This window comes from Neodiprion lecontei, chromosome 6 (assembly GCF_021901455.1).
Source record: "Neodiprion lecontei isolate iyNeoLeco1 chromosome 6, iyNeoLeco1.1, whole genome shotgun sequence".
Taxonomy (NCBI): Eukaryota; Metazoa; Arthropoda; class Insecta; order Hymenoptera; family Diprionidae; genus Neodiprion; species Neodiprion lecontei.
Window position 1 is genome coordinate 13,461,905 of NC_060265.1, and position 19,677 is coordinate 13,481,581.

Below are 19,677 nucleotides of genomic sequence, written 5' to 3' on the forward strand. Positions count from 1 at the left end.
GTTCACATTACATGACGCAGCTCGAAACCCTCCATCGTTGCTTAGTGGTGTTCGGAGTAGCATTTTCTTAGATTTTGAGACTTAATTCTAGATACAATTACAAGGTACAAAACGTACGTAGGATCAAAGGTATACAAGATGGATAAATGAAAAAAATATTCATAATTTCAATCTTTTTTTTTGTTTATTGAACGTGAGACTTACACAGAACATTGGATATTTGAATGCGATACTCAGATTATACGTATACGAATTCAAGTTGACCGTACGGTCCGCCAAGATAGCGTAGACGCAACCGTATCTCCTTACTGGCTGTCGTCACCTTCTGGAACAAATCTTCATTTTCGTGGAGGGCCTTGGTCAGTTGGTTGGGCAGGAAAATCGTGAAAGAGTCATCCAAGTCCAGAACGATTTTGTCTCCAAATTTCGTTTCAACCCGACGAACGCCACTGACCCGGTATTCGAAGTATACTTCGAGGTCCGAAAGCTTTTTCAAGGGCAGAAATGCCTCCAGGCGAGCGACTTTGTTCAATTTTGAAAAGTCCATGATCGTTACGGTCGAGTTGTAGGTGCTCGAAATCTCTTGTGAGTTGATTGAGGTCAGATCTGATTTTCAGCAGATGTTTTACTTCTCCAATATTCTTGAGGAGCAGTTCTAGTCGTTTCTTCAATTCACGTTGTTGTTCCAGAGCACTTCTCATTTGCAAGAAGAACAGCTTCAGACTGGCGATGAAGTTTTCACTTTTCGCTTATATAACGTTCCCCCAGAATAAATGAATTTTTTTGTAAAAACGTATGTCCCTCTTTATTTTATATCCGACACACACACACACACACAACAAGTATGCATCTTTATTTTTTAGACAATCGACAGACATGGTACAGTTATAAATTACAAAGCTAAGGTGTAGGCTTGTAGCCCCACGGAAGCGTGTCGGTTGTATTTTGAAACACGATCCGCTTGTCGTCATTCCAGCTCAGTGCTACTTTCTGATGTTTTACGGTGTATACCTCGTGCTTTCGAATCAATATCAAATGCTGATTTGAGGATAGATTTTCACGGTTCAAAACACATTCCAAATAATCGTTGAAAGTTATTTTTCTCAACGCTGATCCTTTGACACCTTTGGCACGTTTATTGTCTTTCTCATCTCCCAAGACTCGGAATGCGTACAGTTTAGCTCTTAATCCTACAAATTCCAGTATTATTTTTCCATTATTCTCATCTTTCATCAAGCCGAGAACTTTTTTGTTTGCTCGAGGTATTCCGTAAACGTTGTCAAGCGGATAATCAGACGTATCGAATTTGTGCAAGTCCTCCTTCATGTGTTCGTATATGTCGGGGACGGTAAAATTGTAAATCAAACTGTCGGTATCCGTGTACATTAATTTTGCTCGGTTGCCGAATTTCTGCTTAATGTAATTGTAATGAAAATCGTAGATATATGTTTTAGCCAGATCCATGATGGAGAAACCTGCATACAATGGTTTATTCAACTTGACTTTCGTCTTACTCATTTCAACGATAATTATATCTTTGCCGAAAACGGTGCAGCTGTGAAAATTGGGTTTGGCTATGGTAGCTCTAGCACCGTATCTTCCATCCCATTTCGTGATCAGTCTGACATCTCTATACTTCCTAACATTTTCCATTGTTTTGCCAAAAACTGCGTTGTTCATCAGTTTGTAAAAATTTTTCTCGAATTCGTTGTGAGATTTTTTGCGCAAATTAGTATTCATATCTATGTATTTTTTGAGCCACGGGGTTTGTCTGAATTTGAGAACTCTGTGAATTTTGAGTAATTTTAAGCCTAATTGTAAGCATTGTTTCAAAACCCTATAGTGAACAACGTAGTTTTTCTTGGAAAGTAGCGTGGGCGTCAATTTCGGTTGCTTACTATTCGAGATCGGAGGTATATAGTGCTCCGGACACAGTGGTAAATCCTTATGAATTTCATGCAGTTCCTCAGGATATTCCAAATCCACCTCCAGTATGTAACCAAACTCCGCATCGTCCGAGATGGTAAGAACGTCGCATTGTCCGAAGTCTGATAACCATTCGAAGGAACTGTATGGCAGAGCAAAGCTCATAGCAGCACCGTACAAATTATTAACGTCGAAGTACATGAGATAAGATTCTTCGACCTCAGGATCGAATTCCTCTCCCATATATCTATTGTTGGCCTTTGCGTATCTGTTCGAACACTGTGACACACCACCTCGAATACCCTTTTCGATAAACATAACCATGTCTATGTCGGTGAGAAGCTCGAGTTCGATGCCTGTACATTTCAACATTGCATCAAACGACAGACCGGGCGCTGTGTAGTAATGTAACGGGTCCAGTTTGTACGTCGTCTAACAATTCTGTCGAAAATTTTGAAAAACGTCGGCCAGTAAAAACACGTCCGTCTGTAAATACAAGTCCGAATACTCTCCCAAAGTTTGAACGTTAAAAGTTTGCCAAACTTTACATGCATGTGCATAGTCGTCGTCTGATATATCCCGATCATTTAATTTTGAGTAAAATTGTTGTTTGGATGGTAGCCGTGTGTCCTCGATCTTCTCCCAACTGTCTATATATTCGTACGGGAACACTCCTTTTCTGGTCAATAACTGAAATTTATCTGAGCTATGATAAAATTCACGTGTTATTGTTTTTTGATCATCACCGAGATACGTTGCTAATTTCTCAAGACTACTGGGCATGAAACGGTACGAATCTACGAATCTAAACTTTATATCTGTCCCCTCGACATATTTTGTAAATGAAATGTACTTTTCTTTGTTTACGGGTAGAAGCTTAGTTGTGCCCTCGAACGATGTAGCCAGTGCTTTGATTAGAAAATGTGAATCGTAACCCGACAGATTGTGGAATATCACTGGGATAATGTGCGAATTTTGGTAATTTAGATTGCAACCTCGGTGAGCAGCACCACGGTACTTTCCCGTGAAATGGCAGTGATCACGATGTTTTACGTCTGTGAGTGTAAACGGTTTTTCACAAATGTGACACACTGTTGTTGAGTGAAATTCGTTGATTTGATTGAAATTGAGCGGTTCCATCGGTACAACAGTCTTGTAGTATCCCTCTAACGAATGTGCCAATTCCGCTAACTCGTTCACAAACCATTGAACGCAAGTCTCTCCGCGATTAATTTTGAATTTTGAAAGCGAATCGTCAAACGCGCAATGCAGATAGTAAGCTATACTATACGGAAGATGCTTCTGATAAATTGTTCTCGTACCCATCTTTTTGAGCGTAGGTTCCAGTAAACATTCGAGATCCGCGTAAATGCAGAACGGAACGGTTTCTTTGTGCTTAAAATTTTTAAATTTTAGAATTTTTTCCTCATCTGTAGGTAGAATAACTTTGGTTTTGTTTAAATTCATGCAATCTACATTGTGCTTTGTTAAACACTCTTCAGATTGAAAGTGTGATAGACACCTATCACATAACCAAGTACGACGTTTATGTTTAGAAATTTTAGAACTCGTTAATCGAGACAGATTTCGAACACAAGTAAAATGAAAGATTCTATTTTTTTCATAATTTTCCATATCGACATCATCATCGTCATCGTCGATGATTTCAGTTTCTGTCGCTAAAAGATGAATTACAGGTTTGTCAGACTTGTTTCGACTCAAATAAATGGGTACGATTTCACTGCGCTTTTCCGCACTATCTATACCATAAACGTTGATTGAAAGTTTGTTGAGTTTCTCAAATTTTGGAATCTGATCTAAAGACATTGGAAAATGCAAACCGTCGTATTTTAGCACTGAGCTGAAATGTGGATACGAAGTAATTTTACTGGGATTGTAGTTGTCGGCTGGGAACAGAGCTGCGGTGACCGACCAGAGAAAGCAATACGAGTCGCTGTTACGGATGTTGACGACAGCCTTCTTATCTTGAATATCTTTGGCTAGTGGTGTGTATGTGAAGACACCGCCTCGTAGTGGTACGTACTTGTTGATATTCACAGTCAAATTGATTATTTCAGTCAGCGACCAGCCTGAATCCTTTTCCTGGAAATCTTCCACCTTTTTCAACAAACGCTCCGTCGCGTTTTCGATGAACCATTCGTTGATATCCGTTGTCTGGAGGATGATATCATTTCTCGTATTAAAAAATTTGATCTCTTCCACCGTGCGATCAACTTTTCTAAGTTCAAATTTACAAGCCAGGATAACGTTGGCTTTCAAGCTCCTGTCTTTCTTCAGAGCGTTTTTCAGCCTCGTCACAGCTAGTACCTTTGCGTCTTCTAGAAATCTCTCCACATCTTTATGCTTCAAATTGACGATGGATCCAGTTCGAATTCTACTCTCGAAAGCTGATTCCAAATCTCCCCACCGTACTCGATCGCTTCTTCGTCGGCTTCGTAATCTGTCACCCACTTTCTGCAATTGTTGAAATTTGACTGTCAACGATTTCAGAATTCCAATTGTAGTCAAAATTCTTGTCTTCTCCCCGATCGTTGAGGCGTTGTTGCGTAAGATTTTATTCAAAAGCCTGATATTTTGGGTTCCCAGTCGAATCCATTTTGCAATTTCTGCCGACGACGATTTTTCCGATAAAATCTTGAACGTCGTTTCCATAACATCGATCAATCTCAAACACTTCGCGGATTCCATCTTGAGCTTTTTCCTCACGTATACTTGACAGGTTGTGACTTAATGATCGTTTGCAGTGATGAGCGTCCTTTTTATAGAGCAGCTGTATGGATGCGCGCGCACCTTTTGGCATTCCAAGAGCGATAGTAACCCAACACCGCAGATCCTTGGCTCTGAATGTACCGCGGCTATCGGCCGACCTTGCACTCCGGTCTTGTCTGAACCCGTTCAAAATTCATCGTTGAGTTCACACGGCAGTTACAAGCCAAAAAATGTCACGTGGTCGATATCAAACCGACATCCGAATGAGTGAAACACGATTCTCGGAACCATTAATTTTGGAATGTCACGTGGTTGATAACGTGGGAAAGGAATGTGGGGGTGGTTGATGTTACACATCAGCGATATCCGAGTGGATAAAAAACCATTCTCGGAACTATTAATTTTGGAATGTCACTTGGTTGATAACGTGGAAAAGGAATGCGGAATGGTAAAAAAGTTCTCGCCCCTGCTGCGTCCTCAAGCCGGTACGACAGACTGTGACGTCATCGCGGAAAAGGGTTCGAGTCTGGGGAGAATGTCGCAAGCCAGTACGGCGGACTGTGAGGTCATCACGTGGTTGATAACGTGGGAAAGGAATGCGGGACGGTAAAAAAGTTCTCGCCCCTGCTGCGCCCTCAAGCCGGTACGGCATACTGTGACGTCATCGCGGAAAAGGGTTTGAGTCTGGGGAGAATGTATAGGCGGACTGTGAGATCATCACGGAAAAGGGTTTGCGTCTGGGCTGCGCGGAGCGGCTCGGTCGGTAAAGAAGGTGTTTGTACTCAGAACCCGCCTTGCTGTACTACTCATATCTCTATCTAGTAAGGGCCACCATAGATAAGATCGCGCGACTTGTTTTATCCTGACAATTCCAAAATGACTAGCGTGTAACGCCTCGAGAATAGCCGCTCTCAATTCTCGCGGTATCACGACTCGCGCGGCCCACAGTAAACAATCTCCATCCACCCTTAACTCGTTTCGACGACTGCGTATTTACTGAGTTCCGAATGTGAGTTTTGCATTTCTCGCGGCAAACCTTCCATCATTGCGCGTTTAACCTGATTACAAATTAAATCTCGTCTTGAGGCCTTTGCGACAATTTTTGAATCGATCAATCCTCCAACTTCCAACACTTCCAGGTGTGAAATTCCCTGAATTTTTTTTTTTTATCGTTCGCAGCTATTGGTAACGGTGATCAACTTAAGGGGTTATATACAGTTAGAAGGCCGAAAAAAAGCGAATTTTCCAGAATTTTTTCTGAGAAAACTTTTAAATTTATTGGTCTAAAAATTTGTACACATATTATGGTATCCTTTGACTGTATTTCAAGACTTAGTATTAGTAAAAATATTCATTAGGAAAGGAGCTACAGCTGATCTCCGGGAGCTCCTCTCAAAAAAGACGTTTTGCGGTGACCACTATGTCTTTGAACTGGATCCTCAGAGATCAAAAAACCAAACAGATTTTGTTGAAGTAATGTTAAATCTAGTAATTAATCGAAGGAATAAGCAAGATAAAATTGTTTGACAAAATGGTGGTTTCCCAAAAAAAAAAAAAAAAAAATCGATTTTTGACCAAAATTTCTGCCTTGAATTGTTTATAAAAAAAAGTATTTATCGGTGAGAAAAAATCTTCGATTAATGACTAAAAAATACATTTAAGAAGCTCGTGTTAAAACTTGAGACTAATCGGTTTAACCGTTTTCGAGTGATGTTGGTCACCGACTTAGTAAACACCATTTTGGAAAAAACGCCTTTAAAGTTTGGGGAGAGAAAAATAAAAATTTACCTTTCAGGTATGAAAAAAATAATAACACACTGTTGCTTTACGCATCTAAATATAATAGAAGGGAACATTTACAATAGGCAGGTGCATAAAAGGGACAGCGTTCCAGGTAAGCGCCTCTGCTCCGGCCTTGTACTTTCAAGCAATCTGAAATGCCTTTTCAAATTTGCGTGTAACTTTGAAAATATTCACCGGAACGATATGAAATTTCCTGTGTGTATTCTTAAATATATGTAAATTGAGAAAATTAATTAAAAAAAAAATCGATTTTTTGAAAATTGTAACTGTATATAACCCCTTAACGCATCTGCTAACACATTCTTTTGAGATGTTACGTATTCAATTGTATACTGGAACGCCGTTAAGAACAATGCCCACCGTTGTAATCGATTTGCAGCAATAATAGGAATACTTTTTTTTTGGTCCAAAAATAAGTGTTAACGGTTTGTGATCTGTCCGAAGGATGAAGTGTCGCGCGTATAAATAAATGTAGAACTTTGTCAGCCCGTATACATATAATTGCCGTAGCTTCTTTATGGATCGGCGTATATTTTTCTTCGGTAGACGATAAGGTTCGCGATGCAAACGCGATCGGTCGCTCTTTTTTGTTTCTGTCTCGTTGCGTTAATGCAGCTTCTACCCCATACACCGACGCGTCGCACGATAATATAAGCTCGAGATTTGGGTCGTAATGAGCTAGAACTTTCGGCGAAACCATTTCTTTTTTAATTACAATAAACGATTTCTCACATTCTTCTGACCATTCCCATTTAACTTTATTTTGCAGCAGTTTATACAGTGGTTATAATTTTTGTGCTCGATTTTCGATGTACACATCGTGTACAGTTATTCCGCCCAGGAAGGACTAATTATTCAACGTCTCGCGGTCTCGGAGCTTCCCGTATTGCGCGAATAGCTTCTTCCATCTGGTGAATTCCTTCTTTGTCAACGATAAATCCAAAATATTCTATCTTATTCTTATAAAACGCACATTTTCCTTTATTTACTTTAAGCCCACATTTTTCAAATCGTTCGCACAAGTTTATAACATTGTAATAATGTTCCGTTTTCGATGTGCCTGTAGCTATCGAGTTGTCTAGAAAAAATTGAACGTCGGGAAGACTAGCTGTGAGCTTATCCATGATATTTTGAAATTCCGCTGACGCCGATGATATCCCGAACGGCATGCGCGTATAGCGAAACAACCCTTTGTACGTGTTGATCGTCACGAATTTTTGACTATTCTCTTCGAGTAAGACTTGTTGATATGCGTGTTTCAAGTCAATTTTTGTAAATTTAACCCCCCCCCCCGCTAACCGCCTGAATAACATCTCTTTTCTCGGCAGCGGATATTGGTTAACGATCAATGAGGGGTTTAACGTTGTTTTGAAGTCTCTGTAGATTCTTACTGACCCGTCTGTTTTCTTAAGGATTGGCACGATTTGAGTTGCCCACTCACTGCTGTTAACCGGTTTTAAAATTTCCCTGTCGACTAAGTTATCGATTTCTGCACTGACTCGGTCAATTAACGCAAGCAGTAGTGGCCGTGATCGCCAAAATTTTGGCTGAGTTCCCGGTTTTACTTGAATTGACACTTTACCGTTCGCGAAGGTCCCGATTTCATTGTAAAATAGACTCGGAAATTTTTTCTCAATCAAACCCTCTCATTCTTTGATTTCGAATGCTGGACAGTTTTTATAGCTAAACATGGCCATGGCCACATCCCTAATTTTTTTAACCACGGCCGACCGAGTAACGGTGTTTCCACTTCGACTATATAACAGACCCCTTTTGCGTTTACCCTGTTAAATTCGATCTCCAAATCACGCATCACCCCTAACGGCTTGGTTATTGTTCCGCCCACGACCCGAAATTCCTGCTTCGGTTCTTCGACCGTGACTGTCAGAAACAATCTCATGTTATCTTTTTTTGACATTGTGGCTACCGCGGCCCCCGAGTCTAATTCCATACGAACCGATATTCCGTTTATCGCAATATCTACGAACTGGGAATCCACGCAATCACGGATTTGATTTATCGACTTTTGCTGATCGCCGTGTACCGTTTCGAATGCGTATTGGCCATGATCGTCATGGAAATCGTCTTCGCTGTAGTCCTCTATCTCGTGGTCATTTTCTTCTTTTTTTAGGGCCTCTGTATTGTCAATGGTCAATGTTTTCGCTGGGTTGCTATACCTTACTTTTAAGTGTCCTTTTTGATCACATCGGTGACATGGGTAATCTCTATAACGGCACACCGACGTCTCATGCCCAGATCTTGCACAGCAAAAACAAAATGCCATCGTTTTTGTTGACGTGCTCGCCCTTTGTTGACTCCGTCGCTCCGGTGTTGCTGCCTCCTTTGCTCGGCCTCGTTCTTGGATCCTCGGATTTTTCCAGCCTCTGCCCCCGCGGTCCCCCGCGACAGAACTGATGTATCCCGGCGTTCATCGGTGTGTTGATAGGCGTTTCAGCGTAGTTATTGGCGACCTCGAAACTCGTAGCTTGAGTTACCGCGTCACTGAATGTTTGTGGTTTTTTCCTGTATAGCTCGACTTTGGCTGCTTTGTGTCATATTCCCGCAATAAACTGGTCGCGCAGTCATTCATCGCTGTTAGTGAATTCGCAATATCGCGCAGCCAATCTCAATTCAGCCACAAAATTCGCGATAGATTTTGCTTGTTTTTGCGTGCTCTTCGCGAACTTCGCTCTTTCGGCGACCTCCGACGGAGGTGGTTCTAGATGGTTTTGCATTAAATTATTTAGTTCATTGAACGTGAGTTCTTTTAACTTCCTTGGAGCCGCCAGGTTTCGGAGTAGATTATACGTGTTCACTTCTAACCGTGTCAACAGAACCACCGGTTTTTTTGCATCCGGAATATCACAAGCAACAAAATGGAATTCCAGCCGTTCCACAAAAATTTCCCAGTCATCTTCTTCCAGATTAAACTTTAGTAATACATTCTGGTTATTGTTGTTTGTCCCTGACGCCATCACGACTGGCTGTACACTTGTTCCCTCTTGGCTATGGTTTTGGCCCTTAACTCTTGTCACCAGCAATTTACGTAGTTGATCAACAGTTGCACCTTCATCGAATGGCACAGGAATATTTGCGAGCTTAGTTTGTAATTCTGCTTTGTTTAATTTGTATATCCACGAGGTCAGTTTTCCCTTACTGCTGCTCGGTTTTTCTGCCATACACTTTTCTTCTCCCTGCTCTTCATCACTGAGTTCGTCCTCATACAGACTTTCAGTCACGTCACTGTGCTTTATTGTTTTATCGCTCATTCGTACTGTATGGAAACCACTATTGCTGACTCCGGGTTCTTTTCCTCGTCACCACTGTAGTGTATTAGGGATAACAGGATAATAATACGGAGAGACGAATTATCGTTATATCTTTATTTGGCGGACGTGACCATCGAACTGATGTCTCACCCCTTACATTCTATCTCCCCCTCACGCTCGATGTCTCGCTCATGTCGTACACGCATACACCACAGAAATGATCACAAACGACGAATCCGCGAAATCTGCAATAGAGCATGGCTAAAAAATTGAAAAAAAATACATTCACAAGCTAAATGGGAATATAATATGATGAACAAAAGTGTTCCTCAAACGCAAGACGGCAATGTTCTCACAAATGTAGTAACTGAGACAACGCATATAGCGCCTAATTCTGGATGAGACGTCTGTACATACAGGTATAATTGAAGCAAAAGGTTAACTGATAAACACATGGATCAGTTTATATAGCTCTCTCATAAAGAGCTGTTTCTTCGAATATTCACCACGTGAAAAATGTCGACCACAATTTCTGAATACAATCAAGGTTGTCTCAGGAACTGAGAAGCACATTGAAATACTGCATAGGGGTGGCAATCACTGAATGTGTATTATGATTCTATGAATTCAAAAACATTCGAAAAAGATACGTAGTAGTATTTAGAACACCTGTTTTCATTCTATCCGTTTGATAGTAAGCCCATAAGGTTTTTGAAGGTTCAATGGCAATCCAACGTCTCAGATTGTGGAGTAAAACGTCTCAAAGTGTGGACAGTTTGCTGTTGCTTTTGTAGTATCCATTGTACATGGGAACAAGCCGAACAAAATAACATACAAGATCCCCCTGATGCAGGCACTGCATTTACTAAAAATGTTCGAAGATAACGTCACGTAGGAATTTCTTCTAATCCATACGATCCAAAACGTGACTCCTGAAATACATATTTTATGACAGAGTCTGTCATTATCGCGTACACAGCAAATGAAGTGACTCTTGATTTGGACAAAAGCAATAAAGAATTTTGCCTGGCAAAAATAGTAGCTGGATACCACTTGTGCCATTACACGAAAGACAGTCCGTATTTATATTCTGCCATTTTTTGGACACGCAGCTATCATTTAATAATTTTTTATAAAAATTTAAGGGCCAAAAGTCATGTTTTTCCGAGTTTTTCGCTTAAAGAATGAAAACTGATAAAGAAATCTCGTTGCTCTGAACAGACGAATTGTAGAAAATTGAAATACGAAGAAAATGAGCGCCAAACCGACTCGATTGAATTATTATTGACAGAGAAAAACCGGAAAAACCGTAAAAATCACCGTTTTTTCGAAAATCCTTAACTCGCACATTTTTCAAGTTGTAGCGCAGGCTCTCCGCGCGATAGTACGTCTTGATAGATGCTTTATATGTGCACAACGCAGGCGTTGTCGGATGATTAGGTTTTGCGTAATTGCAATTACCATTATTTCATGCACTATCTTGCAGCGTGACTGGATGTTCTACAGATACATTTTTGAAATTCGTCGCGAGAGGCACATTTCAGACTTGTGTGTGTGTCTGACTTGTTGACATGTGCACATTAGACATCTTTATGTGGCTGTTAATGTGTGTATATCATAGTACATTACATTAATTTTAGCCAATTAGAACGGACACTTTCTAGTAAATTTTTCTCGCTTAAATATTGATATGAGTCACAGCCGCCTTGTTTTTATGAATAATATTCTCTCTCTTATGCTCCCTTACGCATGACAACAGCAGTCTTGCTTATGCAATCTATCGGAGACAATAGATTGAGGAGTATATCATCTATTCGGAGACACAGGTTTCCCTGTGCTTCCTTGTATCTGCGAACTCTGTAAACAGAGTCGCCTGCCTACTTTCAGTCGTGAGTTGATAACCCCTATACAACGCCTATCCTGTAGACCAGGAATGACCTTGACTGCCTGTTTATTCTATGCAATTCATAATTTTTAATAAACAAACCGTGTAGATCAGAGAAATAGACGCGTTGTATAAATTTTGCAAGTCAACCAATATAAGTTTTTAATTAAAGTAAATTGTTCAAGCCAACAAATGAAATGATACAATATCATGCTCAGCGCTCAGAATAACTAAATTTTTAAAATGAACAGTGAAAAAAAAACAAAATAAAATATTTTTGTGAGAATTCATAGGTTCTACTCCTGATCGTTTTTATGGTTCAAATTTTATATTATGCTCTGTGCTGAAATTCCTATCTTTTTAGAAATCTCGTGCTTTCGTGGATTCTACTCTTTGTGAAATTTTCTAAGTTTGAATCTAAGCGCTTTACTTGGATTTCTATCTTACGAGTTACCGAAGCTAAATTCGACAGTGCCCCCCCAGATGAGGAACACTTCATTAAAAGATCTGGGTGATTCAGCTCGGCTCTTTGCCGGACAACTGCTCTTCAAAAACGTTGATAACGAGTGGGTCAGTTCGGCGCTATGGCGGTCAACTGCTGCCGATCCTCTCCACGGCTCTCCTATTTATATTCGTCGCGATCGCACATCACGCTACATCGTCGTCGTCTCTTCCATATCCATGACCTGGCCGGTGAATCGTCGAGTTAGTATGTGTCAGCGAGGCATCGGTCACCGTCTGTTATTGTTGTGATCTGTCGTATGTACGGCCATAGCTGATGTCGGTGGTGACCTCGATCAGCTGTCCGTTACAATATATATGTTCTTTTTAACACGCTGGACGAGATCTATCAGATCATGGTCTGCACGTGACAACGTGGAATATATTTCGGGCTCACCAGGCATTCACGTTACGACGTCTACTCAAAGTTGATTGAGAATGTATATATTTTAAATGGCAAACTTCACATACTTCTAAGAGGGTTGAGGGTTGGGAAAAATCCCTGTGCTTTCAAAGATATTTATGTTTATTTATTTGGAACCAATGTGGGTGATATCCTAGTCTTTCCAAAAGGTCCAAAATACGCACTACCATTTTATACATATTATATTTGTTAAAATGACAAACTTGAAGTATAGATGGGGTTGGCTGCTAGAAATCAGTGGATAATGAACAAGCTACGCGAATGCACTCATTATCTATAGTTAGTGGATGGGTTATTCTTCCATAAATCTCAAAATTCACTTAGCATGAAATAATCTAATCTTTACCGTGGTGAATATTACATAATCGCACTGATGCACATTTCAGTACGCCGACGGGCTTGGAAGATGTGTCAAAGTATCCCCAACTCTTAGCAGCGTTACTGGAAGATTCTTCATGGACAGAAGATGATGTCAAAAAGTTAGCAGGTCTCAACCTACTGAGGGTTTTCAAGAAAGTGGAACAGGTAAATAACAAAACAATAATCTGTATCCTTGTGAAAGAAAACATGATATAAAAAGGACGCGTATGGTCGAAATGCATCACTTACATCATAATGAGGTATCATTGTGAATACGATTGAACGAAGTGATACATTTATTGGTTGCGTTTGTTTCAACTTGTGAACATTAGAAACATAGGCTCTATAATACTCTTTGTTTTCCAATTTAATGTCTGCTCTCTTACTTATTAGGCAGATAACGTATTAAAACTCGGACTTAATGTTGCACACGTATATCTTTATTGGCACCCCTTCTTTGATTTCTCTAACTATTCTCTTTTCGCATTATACTGCCATCTAGATCATTCTATTCAAACACTACATTCTCTTCTTTCTTTTAAATCTTATGTGCGCACCCAATTTCTCCTACGTTGATGCGCGCACCCAGGGTACCCGGGTACCCACCTCCAGTTCTAATTACTTTTTGAGTTCAGATGTGAACAGAATCATTATAAATCGATTAACTTAATTGAGTGAATATAATTAAAAAGTAATTAAGCTATATTTATATCTAAAAGTATCATGTAGTTACCACAAAGAGAGATCGAAGGAGGAGATCTCGAGTGCTCCGCAGTCAATATATTGGCTTTATCGAGCAGCAGATGTTCTAAATGTTTGTGGAAGTGGTAGTTAGATAGTTACATCTCTTTTCAAGTATACAAAGGCCCAGAAGTGACGCATTTGCTCAGTTAGGAACATTTATTAACATTAACATTGATTTACAGATCAATACATTAAATCAAATATCAAATTTTTCTGTAGTGGGTACCCGGGTATCCTAGGTGCCCCTGGGACTAACCGTACTTCAAGTTAATATTTTTATTGCAAAAAAAATTATTTTTTTTCGAAATATAGCTATGGGAATCTCTTCGTGAAGAGTTTAACTGCTTAGATCCAGAGGCTCAGATTGAAAGAAAAGTCTTCACAAAATGACAAGCAAGAATGTGACGAGGTGGGTACCCGGATGCACACATAAGGGTTAAGCTATTTCGACATACATGTAAATTTTTTTGTAATTTTTTTTTTTCCTTCAAATCACAATAATGTTCATATACAAATATTCATATATAATATAACATTCTTCATAAAAATTTCCTTACTTATGCTGAGATATAATTATTAAATCGGTTTGTGTCTTCATGTTTCTTTTAGGTCTTACTCTATCTTGTGACTCTGGTCAAGTCTGTGTATTTTGTTCGGTCGCGTTAGTTGTAACTGGATTATTCTCAGCTATACTCTCGCTGAGTCTTGCCTTTCAACGTATTTCTGGGATTGCGTAGAGTTACTTTGGTATTTCGTTCCGTCCAGTGTTTCAGCTACTGTAAAGTTTCCGTCTTTTTGAACTACAGTCAATGGTGTTCACTTGAGTGGTGTCGTCAGTTTATTTCTTTTCTGTTATTGTATTAATACCAGGTCTCACTCCGAGATCTGCATTGGTTTCACATTTCTTCCGTCATCGGCGTATATCTTCCCTCTTTCCTTATTTAGACGGTCTCTGTCTTGGATTTCTACATCATGCGGTTCAACGTTTGTTAGAGTCAAGTCGGGTAGTTTTGTTCTAATATTTTGATTGAATATGAGTTCTGCAGGTGCTACTCCTGTTGTATTGTGTGACGTAGTCCGGTATGCAAACAGGTATTTCCAGATATTCTCTTTCCAATCTTTCCCTGTCGCGTGAGCTATCCTTAATCGTTTCTCTATTGATCTGTTCTGACATTCAACCTCCTCATTCGCTGAAGGCTATAACGGAGTCCTGTAGTGTTGGTGTATTCTATGTTTTTGCATGTAAGCCTTAAATTCCCTCTCAATGAATGTCCTCCCGTTATCGCTTATAACGGTGTTTGGAATTCCATATTGGGCGAATATTATTTTTAATCTCTCAAGTAGTTTATTAGCTGTAATTGACATCATAATTTCCATCTCGTAAAATCGACTATAGTAGCCGACCAAAACTAATAGATAGTGTCCCGATGAAAGTGATCCCAGAAAATCCATGCTGACCAGTTCACATGGTCCACTTGGTAGGGTTGTTCTCGTCATTGGTTCTGGCGGGTCAGGTGCCCCAGCTAATTGGCATCCGTGGCAAGATTTGTACCATTTTTCCACATCCTTAGCCAATGTTGTCCACCAGGCTTTGGTCCGGAGTCTTTGCGTCATTCCAACGATTCCTATGTGTCCTTCATGGGCTATTTCCATTGCTTCTTTGTGTAGGCTTCTTGGTAGGACAATTTGTGTGCTTTGTACAAGTATGACATCTACTACTCCTAGTTCATGTCAAACCACTTAGTACATCTTTTGTTCCCTTTCCCATTTGTTGGTTTCCAAGCTTTTCTTTACGTTTTGTGTTTCTTCGTCTACATCTGATTCCTTTTTGATTTGCTCTAGATTCATTGTATTTGGAACTGCAGCCTCAACGACGACTCGTACCAAATCAATCTCCGCTATTTTTGGCTTTCCTTGAAGGTCCAAAAGTCTTGACAAGGGGTCGGCAATATTGGATCGCCCTGGCTTGTAGATTACTTTGTACCTGTAGGTCAGCAGGCGTGAGACCCATTGTTCTACGCTCGCACAGGGATTCGATCTCGGCCCGAAAATAACTTCTAAAGGCTTATGATCAGTTATTAGGTCAAATTCCCTTCCATATAGGTACAGGTGAAACTTTTCACATGTCCATACTAATGCGAGGGCTTCTTTCTCAGTCTGAGAGTACTTTTTTTCTACGTCGGATAGGACCGTCTTTCTATATTTCGATTAATACAGCTCCAAGACCTACTGGGCTGGCATCTGCAATGACTTGTGTCTTTACACACATTTGGAAAAATTCTAATATCCTTGGTTGGACTATCGCTTCCTTGATTTTCTGAACGGCTCTGTCTTGTTCTTCATTCCATTTGAATTTATAATTTTTTCTCGTTAATCTTCTCTACGGCTCGCTTGTTGTTGCAAGGTCTCGTATGAATCGTGACGAAAAATTGACAAGTGTAGGGTTTCTTCGATAGTACGTATCAGAAAACGTTCTCTTCCAATTGCCTTATTTGCTCTTCGATGTCGATGCATAATCTCCATTTATTTTTTGTCTTTGGTATTAAGTGTGTTGGCATTACCCAATGTGTCGGTCCCTCGACTCGTTCGATTATGTCCGACTTTAACAGTGCGTTGACTAGTTGTCCTTCATATATCCCTGAGGTGATGTAGTAATCTTCTTACGGGTTAAGCTACCGGTGTGAAGTCTTTTTTGATTGGTATATGTAACTGGAAATCTTTCAACTTCCCCAATCTTGTAAATACTGTTAGAATTAATATCAAAATGATGTATTTGATGTACTACTAGCGCCATCTATGTTGTATCGTTGTAACTGCCTACCTCCGGTCAGTATGAAGAAATAAATTTAGTCTTTGATCAGCCACAGTACACGTTCTATCAGGTTATGCGCCCAGACCGATTTTTGCTAAATTTAAAATAATTTCTCGTGCTAAAGTAACTATGTCGACGTCGGGGTACTTAGTGAATGTGCCGAAACTCAAGGGACGCGAAAATTACGACGATTGGGCGTTTGCAACAAGTAATTTCTTGTTACTTGAAGGCATTGACATTGAAAATGTGCCAGCAACTATCAGTGAATCTGAGATTAAAAAAGCTAAAGCAAAACTCGTTATGACTATTGACTGTTCATTATATGTGCATATAAAAAGTGAAACTACAGTGGACGGTGTGTGGAAGAAATTAAAACAGTTATTTGATGACACGGGGTATCAACGAAAAATAAGTTTGCTCCGTACATTGATTTCAATACGCCTCGATAACTGCGAATCCATGACATCCTATGTATCTCAAGTGGTTGAGACAGCACATAAATTGAAAGGGACAGGTTTCGAAATCACAGACGAGTGGATTGGGTCATTACTTTTAGCGGGACTTCCAGATAAGTATTCACCGATGATAATGGCAATAGAACACTCTGGAATAGCCGTTAGCGCTGACGTCATCAAAACAAAGTTACTTGACATGTGTTCGGAGGTTGGCAATATTGGAATCGATTCTGCTTTTTGGTCAAAACAGCGAAATAAAAATTGCAGCACTGACAAGCAAATGTCAAAGTCAACCAGCAGTAAACAAATAAAGTGTTATAATTGCAGGAAGATCGGCCACTACAAAAATAAGTGTCCTGAATTAAAAGCAAATAAACAATTGAATGCTTTTAGCGCAGCGTTTTTCAATGGTTATTATAACACAGAAGACTGGTACATTGACTCAGGCGCAAGCGCGCATATGACGTCAAACCAAAAATGTTTACTCCGAACTCGACCAGTACACGAAACAAAAGAAATCGTTGTGGCAAATCAAATGACGGTGCCTGTAGTTAGTGTTGGTGAAACACAGATAACGACATGCGTGAACAGTTCTCAGTATGAAGTGATTGTGAAGGACGTATTGTATATACCGAATCTAACGGCAAACTTACTATCCGTAAGCCAACTTATAGCTAAAGGTAATAAAGTTGTATTCAAAAAGGATACCTGTTTTGTATACAACCAAGTAAATGAGCTTATTGGTACAGCTAATTTGACGAATGGAGTGTACAAGTTAAACACAAAAAAATTCGAGAACTCGTTATCGGCAATGTCAACATGGCATAGAAGGTTAGGACATATAAATAGTAAGTCCTTACAAAAAATGAAAGAAGGAGCAGTAGAAGGAGTTTCTTTTCACGAGAACGCTGACATACAGATACAGAATTGTGAAGTGTGCTGTGAGGAAAAACAATCACGTTTACCCTTCCCATCAGCAAACCATAGAAGTGGAAAACTACTGGATGTAGTACACTCAGATTTATGCGGGCAGATGGAGACCAAGTCAATTGGTCAGGCGAAGTACTTTCTTCTGTTTGTGGATGATGCCAGCAGAATGACTTTTGTCTACTTCTTGAAGGAAAAGAACCAGGTGTTCCAGCAGTTCAAAGAATTTCGAAGTTTAGTTGAGAATCAAACTGGAAACAAAATAAAAATACTGAGAACCGACAATGGAGGTGAATTTTGTTCACGTGAAATGGAAAATTACTTAAAACAAGTAGGTATCGTCCATCAGAAGACCAATCCTCACACTCCAGAGCAGAATGGACTCTCAGAGAGGTTCAACAGAACTGTAGTTGAACGGGCAAGATGTTTATTGTTTGAAGCAGGTCTCGACAAAAGTTTTTGGGCTGAAGCAGTTAATACTGCAGTTCACCTAAAGAACAGAACACCAGCCGCCAGTTTAGGCATGATGACACCATTTGAGAGGTGGACAGGTGAGAAACCAGACCTCAGCCACGTTAGAATTTTTGGCAGTAAAGTAATGGTGCATGTTTCCAAAGTACAACGACAAAAATGGGATAAGAAGGCTGACAGATTAATTTTAGTGGGGTATCCAGATGATGTGAAAGGATACAGATTATATAACCCAAGAACTAAAAAAATTACTACGAGCAGAGATGTCATCATTATGGAAAAATTAGAGTTGGACGAAGCTCAGATTGTAGTAAACGATTGTGAAAATAAGTCAAAGAAAGATAAAAACTTAGAAGAAGATGAAAACTTAATAGAAAATTCAGGTTCAGATCCAAATGATTCAACATATATTTGTGAATCATCGTCTTCCCAAGATGACTCATATCAATCTGTTACTAAAGAAGAGTCTTTTGCAGAGAATCAAGTTCAAATTGAAGCCAAGCGTAAGAGAAAGCCAGTAGAAAGATATGGGATAACCAATCTCTGTCTTCTGGATAATCCGGAGTCATGTGATGAAGAACTCAGTTATGAAGCTGCAATAAATGGACCAGACAAGGAACAGTGGAGAAAAGCGATGGAAGATGAACTGAAAGCTTTCGACGATAATCAAGCATGGACGTTTATAGATAGGAAAGAAGCTGATAGAGTGGTACAGTGCAAGTGGGTATTCAAGAAAAAGTACGAAAGTGACAATAGTGTGCGATATAGAGCAAGACTGGTGGCAAAAGGTTTTACCCAAAAAGAGGGTGTGGATTACGCTGACACATTCTCACCAGTGCTTTGTTACTCTACACTAAGATTTCTATTTGCTTTAAGTGTCAAACTTAACTTTGAAATTACTCACTTAGATGTAACTACTGCATTCCTAAATGGCTACTTAAATGAAAATGTGTATATGCAAGTTCCCCCTAATTTAGATTGTAAAGAAAATAGTGTTCTTAAATTAAATCGTGCAATTTATGATCTAAAACAATCAGCCAGGGCTTGGAACGAAAGAGTAAATGATTCTTTATTAAAATTAAATTTTGTTAAGTCAAAGTTAGAACCATGTCTGTATATAAAAAATCGTGAAAAGGAGCAGATCATAATAGCAATCTTTGTTGACGATTTTTTCATTTTTTCAAACAGTAGTAATATGGTTAATGAGTTAAAAACAAATTTAATGTCAAAATTTAAAATTAAGGATTTGGGCCAATTAAAACAATGTTTGGGTATGAGAGTTAAAATGTATCAGAATGGCAGTATTTCCTTAGATCAAGAAAAGTTTGTAGATCATATTTTAAGTAAGTTTAATATGACAAACTGTAAAG

At 39.5% G+C, this 19,677-nt stretch overlaps 1 protein-coding gene across 2 annotated transcripts in view; it reads left to right on the forward strand.

The window, feature by feature from the left end:
• Window positions 1-19,677, forward strand: part of LOC124294980 (dipeptidase 1-like) — a 1,606,684-nt gene that overhangs the window by 1,488,353 nt on the left and 98,654 nt on the right. For both annotated transcript variants that reach the window (XM_046742822.1, XM_046742823.1), the window contains exon 12: window positions 12,925-13,063. In XM_046742822.1, coding sequence (XP_046598778.1) covers window positions 12,925-13,063 — 139 coding nt within the window. The remainder of the gene's footprint in view (window positions 1-12,924; window positions 13,064-19,677) is intronic.